Source organism: Nelumbo nucifera, chromosome 5, assembly GCF_055504915.1.
Source record: "Nelumbo nucifera cultivar China Antique chromosome 5, China Antique-T2T, whole genome shotgun sequence".
NCBI lineage: Eukaryota > Viridiplantae > Streptophyta > Magnoliopsida > Proteales > Nelumbonaceae > Nelumbo > Nelumbo nucifera.
Window position 1 is genome coordinate 30082689 of NC_142653.1, and position 11861 is coordinate 30094549.

At 42.7% G+C, this 11861-nt stretch overlaps 1 protein-coding gene across 4 annotated transcripts; it reads right to left on the reverse strand.

The window, feature by feature from the left end:
• Nucleotides 1-407: 407 nt before the first annotated feature.
• Nucleotides 408-4260, reverse strand: LOC148791358 (uncharacterized). Of its 4 annotated transcripts, none has more exons than XM_088888588.1 (2): nucleotides 3958-4260; nucleotides 408-2024 (listed from the first exon to the last, which is right to left on the reverse strand). In XM_088888588.1, the coding sequence occupies exon 2, from the start codon at nucleotides 1751-1753 to the stop codon at nucleotides 713-715; it is 1041 nt and encodes a 346-aa protein (XP_088744714.1). In that variant the 5' UTR covers nucleotides 1754-2024; nucleotides 3958-4260; the 3' UTR covers nucleotides 408-712. The 4 variants fall into 4 exon arrangements, with proteins under 4 accessions (XP_088744714.1, XP_088744712.1, XP_088744716.1 ...); XM_088888586.1 differs by having other exon boundaries at nucleotides 408-2523; XM_088888590.1 differs by lacking the exon at nucleotides 3958-4260 and adding an exon at nucleotides 2269-3947.
• Nucleotides 4261-11861: the final 7601 nt, after the last annotated feature.

Here is an 11861-nt window from a genome sequence, read left to right on the forward strand (position 1 = left end):
CGCCTATTATTGCCTTTTCTAAACCTCTTTGCAATACAATAACGATAATTCGAACCTTGTTTATCGACTTATCTTAAAGACTCAATACCTCCTATATCAACTATAGAGGCGAAAACTTGAATTCATCAGTAATAGGGAATTAGCTTAGGAGGAGAATATATTGCACGAGTGTCTGTAATTTCGTCATTTGCCAATCACGGTTAATTTCGTCAACACTTTGCCCCCTTGATAAGTACTTCGAATGCAGACTCTCCCTCCATCTTCCTCGTCCCCTCTCTGAGGGTCTGCGCCGAACAATTGTTCTCAAACAAAACATCAGGAATTTAATTCAAAGGGAAGTTCAAAATCATGTTCTCGAATGCTCGTAGCTTCATAAACCATAATATAAAAGCTGTAACACAAGAAAATATAACTTCTCAACAAGAATAAGAAGAGAAAGAATATTTTATTAATTTTGTCCCTTATGAGTCATTTTGGAAAGAATAATCAATGATGCAAAGGAAGTAACAAAAGAAGTCGCTTGAGACTGACTAGCATCCAAAGTGTTTTGGATTTCCGTTGACTAGCATCTATAAGTTGACTATATGTGTGTGTTTGCCTGTAGCTGTATGAGAGATCTCCGACATGGCTGGGACCAAAAAAAAAAAAAAAAAGAAAAACCGAAACAAAACTGTAAACAACAGATCAAAGGATGGAACACTCGAACCCAAAACTATGTGTGTACAGCCCTGATTGTAGGTATGGGCATCCGGAATGTGTCCGAATTAGATACTCTCCTCCAGCTGTTGCAATACGCAAAGAACTCGCGACAAGCTCCAGAACCAATCTCGACGGATGTTGTCACCTCAGGCATCGACGATGCTAATATCATCATTCTCGATTCTTTCAGCACTGCCTTCTGTAGATATTCTGTAATGCCGGCACCTTCGTCATGAAGCTGCTGCTGCTGGGGCTTCTCCTCTTCACCACCGTTGTCATGTACATCTACTACATCTTCATTCTCCTCCTCATCTGCCTCCGCAACTTGGGCTGCAACCTTTTCGGTTTTCTCCGTCTCGCTGTCAAGATCAAGCTCGATATCATCATTGAGGCAATTATCCTTCACCGTAGTAGTATGTGGAACAGTGACAACGTCGTCGTGGCCACAGTCGCCATCATCATCGAGAGGGATAAGCTGCAAAATCAAACGACCGTTGGTCCTGTGTGCGCGGAAGTATTCATAATGCTTCACCTTCTCTTTTGTTATGATCAAACGGCCATCGTCTGTTCTGTACCTCTTGAATACGAAGGGCATACGACCCTGTAAGTTTTCTGTTCGAGCCAGCAAAGGTATAGGTGGGGGGAATTCCCTCCTCCCATATTGTTGTTGATGATGGCGATGGTAGTAAGCTTCCGCTTTCTCTTCCTTCTCTTTTTCCTCCTCTTCCCCATCCTCCTGCTTTTCCTCCTCCCTCTTGTCGTCGCTTTCGGGAGCATAGTCTGTTTCAGTGGTACCACCAGTAGTGCTTGCCGTAAAAGAAGAGGAGGAGGCGGGTAAAATGTTGCGACTTATGATACAGCAAGGGACTTTAAGATAGGATTTCTCTTGGGAGGAGGAGGTTAGGGCCTTAAGACCGAGTTCAAAATGTTGCCGCATGATCGACGATTTAATATCGCACGACTGTGAACGCCTTGAATACCACGCCACTGTTCCGTATACTACCAAGGCGATGAATTTTGCCTTACTCAATAGTGGCGATGAATCTCTGAACATGTTTTCTTCTCTAAAACCTTCAATACAGAGTGGAGGGAGATGGTGTACAGCAGATTGAAGTGGAGTTGTCTCAAGTGTGCTGCATGGTGGAGAGAGTGGAGGGACACCCTGGCATTATTTATGAAGGACTCCTTCCCGACTCAGAGAAAGTAGAGCAAGAGAGGGTTTTCGAAAACACCGGTTATCGAAAGGGGAGACTTCAAGGCCAGCTAAGGGGAGGCGACGTGATGACGCCATGTATATATGAACCAGCTTTCATTCAATTATTAACCTGTAAGACAGAAATAAACAACAATTAACACCAGAATACAAAGTAAGAAAACCAGACTATAATTTATAATCCTGGACCGAGAATTTTCTTTTTCTTTTCCATCGTTTGTATTTTTTTATGATGATGGTCTAGACTCTAGACTGTGCACGTGGTATCCAAAGCATAATAAATAAATAGAACAATTTGTGGAAGGAATTTTTTTTGGAAATAATTAATAAGCAAGCAAAAGTCCAGAAGAAACCACTCGGTCACTGTGCATCCGAGAGAGGAAAGTCCATCTCCTTCCACTGTATGGTGTGGCTGTATCTATGGCCGAATAAATGATCAGGGCACAGAACTAGGACTCTAGGGTTCATGCACAGAAGCCGCCGTATTGGAATCTTCCCACGCTACTTTCACAACAATTGCTATGATTTTGAACGTTCGCCACCGTTGGGTCGAAATCCAACCTAGGGAGGACAGCTTCTCTGCTTCTGGCCTGGTCCCTTCTGAAATTATGCTAAAAGCCATTTATTAATTAACAAAAGGGAACAGATGGAACACTGGTACAGTCTAACAGTGTACATGTGGCTATGTCTATCGCTCCAAGTGGTGCCAAGATCACATGCACGTGGTGACATGTAGTCAGAGGCCCAACAGATCGACGGCCTCCCCCAGGAAAGCTCTCGTTTCCTTGGGGCTTGATAGCGAGACATACATACACTGACTACAGCTGGAGTTTAGGAGAGACCCACTACCATACCACCAAACTCAGCAGAGCCCAAATAGTCTGGACTCTAGACTGGGACTGGACTAGTGGGGGGCATACAGATACAGATTTGCAGAGAGCTAAAAAGAACTAACGTCATTTTTAGAGAGAGAACAGAGAAGGCAAATTGCAGTCATCAACATCTCTAGCCATCTCTCTCTCGCTCGTTGTGAAAAGAGACAAATTGCTGGAACAATCCAGTCATGGTAGACCAATCACAATTTTGAGCAACAGTGACATTACAATGACCATGGTGCCCTTCTGGGCTTCTACCTCGACCACAATTTGTATTTTGGCAGCACCGCATCTTTAGGGACCATTTGGTCAATTCAGCTGAACCCTATGATCCAAAACAGACCTTTTTGATGTCACTATTTGTTCTATTTTTTTCCGATATTTTTATGTGTTTTCGATAAGAAAATATTCTTATCAAAACAAGAAAACAAGCAAACCAGAAAAGATTGGAGTTGGACTGAATTTGGATTTGCTCCTCCCAAGATGTTCCCAATGCAAGGCTGCAAAAGTCTGTGAGAACGGTGTGAGTACCAAATCCGGTCTCTGTTTGCCTCTATACTTGCATGAATGAAACCCTAAACACGTAAAACTAAAACCTAATAATAGAAACCAGCCATTTATTCAACGCATTTAAAGCCCAGGAACAGATCTGCATTATTTTCTTTTATTTTAATGGCGATTAATGTATATGGACAGAATTTCGTTAGAGTTATCGTTCCCGGCGGGTGCACCGGCGACCTGAAAACAATTTATAATGTAAATAAAAAAAGAACAAAAAATGTGATCGAATGTTCTGATCGGAATACTTGCATATCTAAACAAACAGAAAGATAAAAGAAAATTTGAAATAAGAAAACAGAACAGATGATAAACCCGAGTCTAGGGTTTCGATTCGTTTGTGTCAAAACCAAATGCGAGTTCGGAGTCGAAGACCAAAAACAAAATTTAAAGAAAGCGATCGTCTCTTTTCACTTGTTTTAGCAAGACAAGAAATAGTAGCCATGATCAAAGAACTAAAGCATCAGAAGCAACGATCAAATCTTGGCAGAATGCACTTAAACAGTTATCCAAAGATAGCGAATAGCTATAAAAAGAACGAACCTCGAAACGAAAAGGAACCAGAGAAAACAAAGATCTTCACTGAAAGAAGAAAAGCTAAAAAGATCTTACCCTAGGCAGCGAAGGATCAGCCATTTCCACTTATCCATCCACGTCTCAGCCAAGACAGCACAACTTAAGAGTGCAGAAGAACTTGGAAGCAAGACAAAGGGAGGCTATATTTATAATGTGATTTTCCATTCTTCCAAGATCAAGATACAAGAATCAAGATAAATTCGTCCCCTCTCTCTCTCCTCTTCTCTTGCGTTTCAAGGAAATCCGCATGTTTTTTCTGTTCTTTCCTCTTTCTTTGCAATTTTATTTTGTTAAGATAGAAGCAAATCCCCAATCAAATCCTTCTCATAGGCGAACTTCCCGGGAATGGGTTGGATTAAGTTAAATGCACGTCGTTCAAAGCCTTCTTGGTAAACAACGTGGTTTAAAGTTTAAGGGCAGTTTGGTACTTCGATGATACGAGAGTGGAGCAGAGAGCTTCCTACACGAATATCTTATTCTTGCTACGTGGAAAAATATTGACTTTGTAATATATTAGCGGGGACCCGTGCGGTGGACGGGTTCTTGTCAAAAAACTTCTAATTCGGACCCGTGTGGTGCACGGGGTTTTGCTAATTCTCAATTGAAGGAAGTTTTAATTTTTGTTAATTTTGCTTAGGTATTTTCCAATTTATACTTATTTTTATTCTTGGGTTTTTAAGATGAAATAATTTAAATTAATAATAATTAATTTGATATTAATTAAAACAGCTCCAAATAATAAGTATTGAATTTTTTTCACGGGTGGAACAAACAGCTTCCTACACAAATATCTTATTCTTGCCACGTGGAAAGATATTGACTTTGTAATATACTACTAGCAGGACCCTGTGCATCACAATAAAACTACACAATTATTTTATATTTTAACTTTTTTAAATAATTAATAATTATTTATTATTTTAACAATAATATTTTAAAAAATTTTGACAAGATGGTTGTTTTTTATTTTTTGAAAACAAAAGTCAAATCGACAAAAACTATATAATTCCCAATCATATTGTCGAACAGCCCCTAATATTCATGAATATGGTAGGGAAGTCCCCACATAATCTCTACAGAACAACTAGCTTAATTGATCAGTTAATTTTTCATAATTCGTGAGAAATAATACGTTGCAATAGGAAATAATCAAATTTAGTTTGCTTCTGTATTTAACATATTCATGAATCAGTTGTAACTTGTAATCTCATAACTAACATGATCGTATGATGCACAGGATTTATTAAGCGAAAGTTAAAGAATAGAAATAATCATTTACTAAAATATCACTTATAGTTTAATGAATTTAATAAAATCTACCCTATAATTAGCATTTTACTAAAATACCACTTATAATTTGTAATAGATTTAATCAATCTTCTATTAGATGACAGTAGAAAATAATAGTATTGATACTAATATTCATTTAAATAAATTTAATCAAAAGAAAATAAAAGTAAAATACCATTTTTCCCTTAAAACACGAACAACCACTCTATTGGCTATATTTTGTCAAGTTTGTTTTCTATACAAAAAAGTGTTAAGGGTATTTTTAGAATAAAAAATCCTGGACCCAATGGCGAAACAAACACTCCTTAATGAAGGGTTCATTAAATAAGTTGTAAAATATATGAGATGCTTTAGTAAAATGAAAACTAAGGTAGGTTTAAATAAATATATAAAACTATAAGGTGTGCTATATTAAGAGTATACAATTGTTTTATATTTTCAACCTTTTAAATAATTAATAATTATTCATATTTTATACACTATTTTTAATAATTATTCATATTTTAAATACATAATTATTGAAAATATGCTTATAACAAAAAACAACAAATAATTACTGAAATACAATAAATATTAATTTTAGTATAGATAAATATATAATAAATAAAGATTATGTTTTTAAAATATTTAGTAATAAATAGTCAAATATTAATTAATAATAATTACAATTAATTAATAAAAAGACCATAATTAAATTAAATAAATACTTTATTTAAAATAATCTTAACCAATACTGTTAATGAATTAAATAAGCACCGTTAGTTGAAATAAATACTATAATTATTGAAAAATACTGTAATTAAATAACAGTAACTTAATACTGTAGTTAAATAAATACTGTTAGCTAAAGAAATAATTTATTTTAATAAACACTATAATTTAAAAAAATTAATTAAATACCAGAATTAACAGCATTAGTTGAAAAAAATACTATAACTAATGAAAAATACTGTAATTAAAAATAAAAAAAATTACATAATTTTTTATAATGTAATGAAAAATTGCATAATTAAATTAATAAAAAATTACATAATAAACACTGTAATTAATATCGACATTAAATCAATATCGTTAGAAATTTAATAAAAAATAATATAATCAATTAATAAAAATATACCGTAATTCATAGTAATTTAATAACATAATTAAAAATTAGTAATTTATACCATATTTAAAATAATGTTAATGAATACTATTAGAAAATTAAATAAATAGTGTTAGTTAAAATAATTAATTAAAAACCAAAATTAATAATAAATATTGTTAATTAATAAAAAGCACTGAAATAAAAAAATAGAATTATTGCTAAATTTTACTACTATTTAAATAAATACCAAAATTATTGTTATTTAATTGTGTTAAATGTGCTTTAAATTATTTAACTAATTAACAGTAATTTATTATCAATTTTGGTTTTTATTGAAATATCGCAATTAAATAATACTATATGATGTAGGGTGATTTGGCCCGACCTCGTAGCACGGGGACACGTGGACATGACCTGGCATAAGTGACAACTTATCATGACAGCCTAGCCACAACTCAATGTAACAAGCTCGCCGAGGCCCGACCAAACGACTCGGCGGGTGTGACAACTCGCCAAGAAGCAAGGCCCAGCTCGCCCAAAGCAAAGGGACCCGAGCTCTCCTTGAGACCTAAGCTCCTCCTAAGGGACTCCGAGCTCTCCCTTCCTAAGAAGGGAGCACCCCGGCTTTTGGCTAAGTGTCTCGCGGGAGAAACACCTCGGGACAACACCGTTGAGACTCCTATTCGCACTTGCTTAAGGCTTGCCTCCAGTGCGAGCACCTCGGGCGTATCTTGGCACCTCGGTGCAAGGCAAAGCAGCCCCAGGCGGTTCGGTGCAAAGTAGCTCGGCAACCTGCAGGGGAGATCCGCCTGACATCCGTACCTGCCGGATCCGGTGGCAGTGCCCGCATCCCTTGTCAGGCGGCGTTGTGCCTGCCGTCTCTAAAAAGCATGGCATGCTTGACGAGTCCGTACCCTACAGCAGCAGCCTGTAGCGGCAGCCCGCACCTGCCACCTTAGCCCTGACAGTAATGGCTAGGGCAGTGGCGGTTACGCCTAACATGACTGAGCTCCGGTATAAGAGGACCCCGACCCTCATGAAGCAAAGGCATTGAAGCTAGCACTTTCAGCACTCTTTAACTCTCAGTGTTTTCCTTGAGTTTTCCTCAGAGTTCTAACTTAGCCATCGGAGTGTTCCCGCCGGGAGAGCTCCCTGGGAATCCTTCATGTTCCTCTCCATCTCAGGTGCCGTCTGTCACAGCTAGGAGCCAAGTTTTAGCCAGCTAGGAGCGCCCAGATCGTGCTGCATCATTTGGCGTCGTTTGTGGGAAGCGCTTCAAAAGGCCTTCCTCTAACTTCTGTGCAACTCTATTGAAAGAACTCATTAGCATTACCAACACCTATGGCTTCCTCTAGCAACGCCGGATGCCGGAACACCCCTAGTTATCCACCGTTTGCATCGGGCAGTTCACCGTCCCCCTCTCTGTGGACGGGGTTCCAAGTCTGAATGTGCCCCAGACAGTGGCACCCGTGACTGTTCCACTGCCTTCTGCAGTCGGAACAACCTTCACTGAACCCACTATCCTCCCTCCGGTGGCTAGCTAAGGTCAGCTTGAGGATCTGATGTAGTGCATGCGAGCCATGCAGGCTCAGATGCAACAGTTTCAGCAACCCCATTTCCACCAACAGCAAATGTTGCACCAAGTTTCCCAATGCCAGTATCAGCAACAGTTTCCTTCACTCCCTCCTCAACATCCAGTTGCGCAACCAACCAAGCCTCACCGCCGAAGCGAACTTCCTTTCCGTCGAGGAGAGAGCTTGGTATCGTCTCATGGAATAAAGGAAAGACCCCTACCCCCGCCTTGCGGCCTGCAATTAGGTCGGGGGCTTCCCAGCCGATTTGGCCCGTATCATCTCAGCGTTCGCAGTTCGAACCTCCGCTTGTCGAAAACCGGTTTGAAGTGCTGGTCGACGACCTGGGACAAGGCCCCTCTGTTCGTAGCTACCGACAGCCGTCCGAGCCTTTCCCTGGGCCCATCGAACTCAGTAATACCGAGGCCAGCAACACCAACGCCGAGCCCACTAAGAAGCAGCGAAGGCGTCGTCGAGCTCGCCGAACTGCCACCCGCGACCTGCCCGAGCTCAGAGGTAAGGTAGAGGTAAGTTCGGGCAAGGTAAAAGCTACACCGCTTCTTTCAGTTCCCTCCCCCCTGACACTAGAGCTCCTTGCTGTCCCCATGCCAAGGGACTTCAAGCTCCCCCCGCTGGACAAGTACGATGGGTCCTTCGATCCCAATGACCACGTGGACACCTTTCAGTCCCAGATGCATCTGGCCAAAGCGAGCGAGTCTTGCATGTGCGTGGACTTCTCCACCACTTTCAAAGGAGTAGCCTGCACTTGGGCCCGAGGACCCAAGAGAGCCTCCTTAGCATAGTCCAGAGGGAAGGAGAGTCCATCCGGAACTATATTAAGCGGTTTAATGACGCTTGCTTGCAGGTACCCGACCTAGACCCTGCAGTTCGGCTCACTGCGGCCAAGCGGGGCATCAACCACAAGGAGTTCAAGTGGCACGTGGTTGTCAACCAACCCAAGACCGTGACCGAGTTCTTTGAACTCGCAGATCGGTTCATAGGGACAGAGGAGGAGATCAACCAAAAGGGCGAGCTGGCCCTTGAAAAAAGAAAATGGGAATCAGAGCCCCCAATTCCAAGTGACAACAAGAAGAAGGACCAAGCTCGGGGGGCAAAGAAAATGGGAATCATGGCGATCAAGGATGCCCCATATGTGAAGTGGCCACCTCGGCTGAAGGCCGATCCCAATGTTAGGAATAAAAATTTGTATTGTAGTTTCCATAGAGATCACGGTCATAGTATCGAAAATTGTAAAAACCTCCGCGACGAGATAGAAGAACTCATCCATCGCGGATATCTGAGAAATTTTGTACAAAATAATAATAATAATAATAAAGCAGGTCGGTAGGGGGAGCAGAATAAAGAGGCTCCCGTCCAGCAGACAAGCAGAACAACTGCAGAGGCAGCCTCCCCACGAGAGACCAGTCCGGGGGACCATCCACGTAATTGTCGGAGGATCAATAGTCGCGGGCTGCACTTCGGCTGTAGCTCAGTCATCAGCCCGCGAGGCCACCAGGGAAGAGCTTAACCCCCCAAATAGGCCAAGGGTGGAGGAACCGATCTTCTTCACAGAAGATGATGCACGAGGGGTCCATTATCCCCATGATGACGCGCTGGTCATAAAGATAAAGATCAACGACTTCGAGGTCAGGCATGTCCTATTCGACTCGGGCAGCTCAGCAAACATTCTCTTCAAGGCGGCCTTCGATCAACTCCAGCTCCAGCAAAGTGACTTGAAGCCCGCAAACAAGTGGGATTCAGTTGTAAGGAGGTCAGGCCTTTTGGGAGAGTCACTGTACCGGTGGAGGTCGGCACCTGGCCTAGTGTAGTAAGGCTCAATCATGAGTTCCTAGTGGTCGCAACCCCCTCCCCATACAACGCAACAGTAGGTCGGCCCATCACCCACACCTTACGAGCAGTAGTCTCCACCTACCACCTGGCGATGAAGTTCCCTACAGACTTTGGAGTTGGAGTGACACGAGGCGATCAGCTCGAGTCCCGCAAGTTCTACTTAGCTGCCCTCAAGGGAAAGGCCAAGGTAGCAGACGACCTCGAGCTAGAGCGACCTATGGAGCAGTTCACGGAGTGAGCCGCGCCCTCCAAAGAGACCATCCCCATCCCGGCTTCGGCAGAGGACCCAGCTCGGGTACTTCAGATCGACGCTTCTATTGAGGAACCCCTGCGGTCTCAACTGGTAGGTTTGTTACTCAAAAATTTAGATGTTTTTGCATGATCAACGGCAGAAATGCCCGGCATAGACCCCAACATTATAACTCATAGGCTCAACACAGATTCTGTAGTTAGGCCCGTTAGACAGAAGAAACGCAACCTAGCCCCAAAGTGATGGAGGGCAATCGACGAGGAGGTCGGGAAGCTCCTTGCAGCCAATTTTATCAGGGAAGTTCATTACCCGTGCTAGGTGGCCAACCCAGTTCTGGTGAAAAAGGCTAACGGTAAGTGGCGCATGTGCGTCGACTACACCGACCTGAACCGAGCTTGCCCAAAGGATTGCTTCCCATTTCCCAGAATCGACCGTCTAGTGGACACGACCTCGGGGCATGAGTTGCTGAGCTTCCTGGACGCCTATTCGGGCTACAATCAGATTAGGATGGACCCAGCTGATGAAGAGAAGACTGCCTTCATAGCCGAGTTCGGCCTGTACTGTTACAAGGTCATGCCCTTCGGGTTGAAAAACGCTGGGGCCACTTTTCAAAGACTTGTAAATAAACTGTTTGAGCCACTAATTGGCAAAAAAAGTAGAATGTTATGTAGATGACATGGTCGTCACAACCCAATTTTCACATGATTTAATACAAGATTTACATTCAGTTTTCGAAATTTTGCGTAGATTTAATATGAAACTAAATCGGAACAAGTGTGTCTTCGGTGTCACCTCGGGTAAATTCCTAGGGTGCATCGTTAACCGGCGAGACATTGAATCCAACCCGAACAAAATCAAGGCTGTCCTAGAGATGAGACCACCCCGGAAATTAAAGGAGGTTCAGAAGTTGAATGGTCAGTTAGCCGCCTTGGGCCGCTTCATGTCTAAGTTGGCAGATCGCTGCCTGCCCTTCTTTAAGGCCATAAAAAGCAAAGGCTTTGAATGGACTGAAGAGTGCCAGCTCGCGTTCGACGAGCTCAAAAGGCATATCGTCAGCATCCCGGTCTTAACCCGACCTGAAGAGGGTGATGTTTTAGAGCTATACCTCTCGACAAGTGACGAGGTGGTCAGCTCGGTACTAATAAGAGAAGTAGATCGGGTCCAACGACCCATTTATTATGTTAGTAAATTGTTGCAGGGAGCAGAGACAAGGTACCCAGAGATAGAAAAGTAAGCCTATGCACTAGTCATAGCAGCCCAGAAGCTCCGCCCATACTTCTAAGCTCACACCATCGTTGTCCTTACCAACAAACCTCTGAGGCAAGTCTTTCTCAAGCCTGAGGTCTCGGGAAGGTTGACAAAGTGGGTCATCGAGCTCAACGAGTATGGACTCCAGTACAAGCCACGAACTGCTATCAAGGCCCAAGCCTTAGAGGATTTCGTCGTAGAATGCACCTTTAGCTCCGAAGTCCCCAGGCCGGTGGAACACGAGGCCCCCAGTGCGGGTGAGCCCGGGGTTTTCGGGCTGGTTGAGCTCGAGCGCCGTGAAGTAGCAACCAGTGCGGCCTCTCTCCTTGTTAGGCCTAGCGCGAACTACGATGAGGAACCTTGGATCCTTCACGTAGATGGCTCGTCAAACCGGCAGGGCAGCGGAGCTGGGATCGTTCTGTACGGGCCAAGTGGTGTGAAACTGGAGTACGCACTACGCTTTGAGTTCGCGACATCCAACAACGAAGTAGAGTACGAGGCGCTACTAGTAGGGCTGGATCTGGCAAAGGAAGTGAAAGCCAAACACATTGTCGTCTACAGCGATTCCCAGCTCGTGGTCAATCAGGTTATGGGTGAGTACAAAGCTCGCGAGCCAACCATGGTAGCATACTTGGCCAAAGTA

Excerpts from the sequence above, each read along its gene's own strand:
- LOC148791358 (XM_088888588.1), bottom strand. The coding sequence starts at position 1,753 with ATGTTCAGAGATTCATCGCCACTATTGAGTAAGGCAAAATTCATCGCC.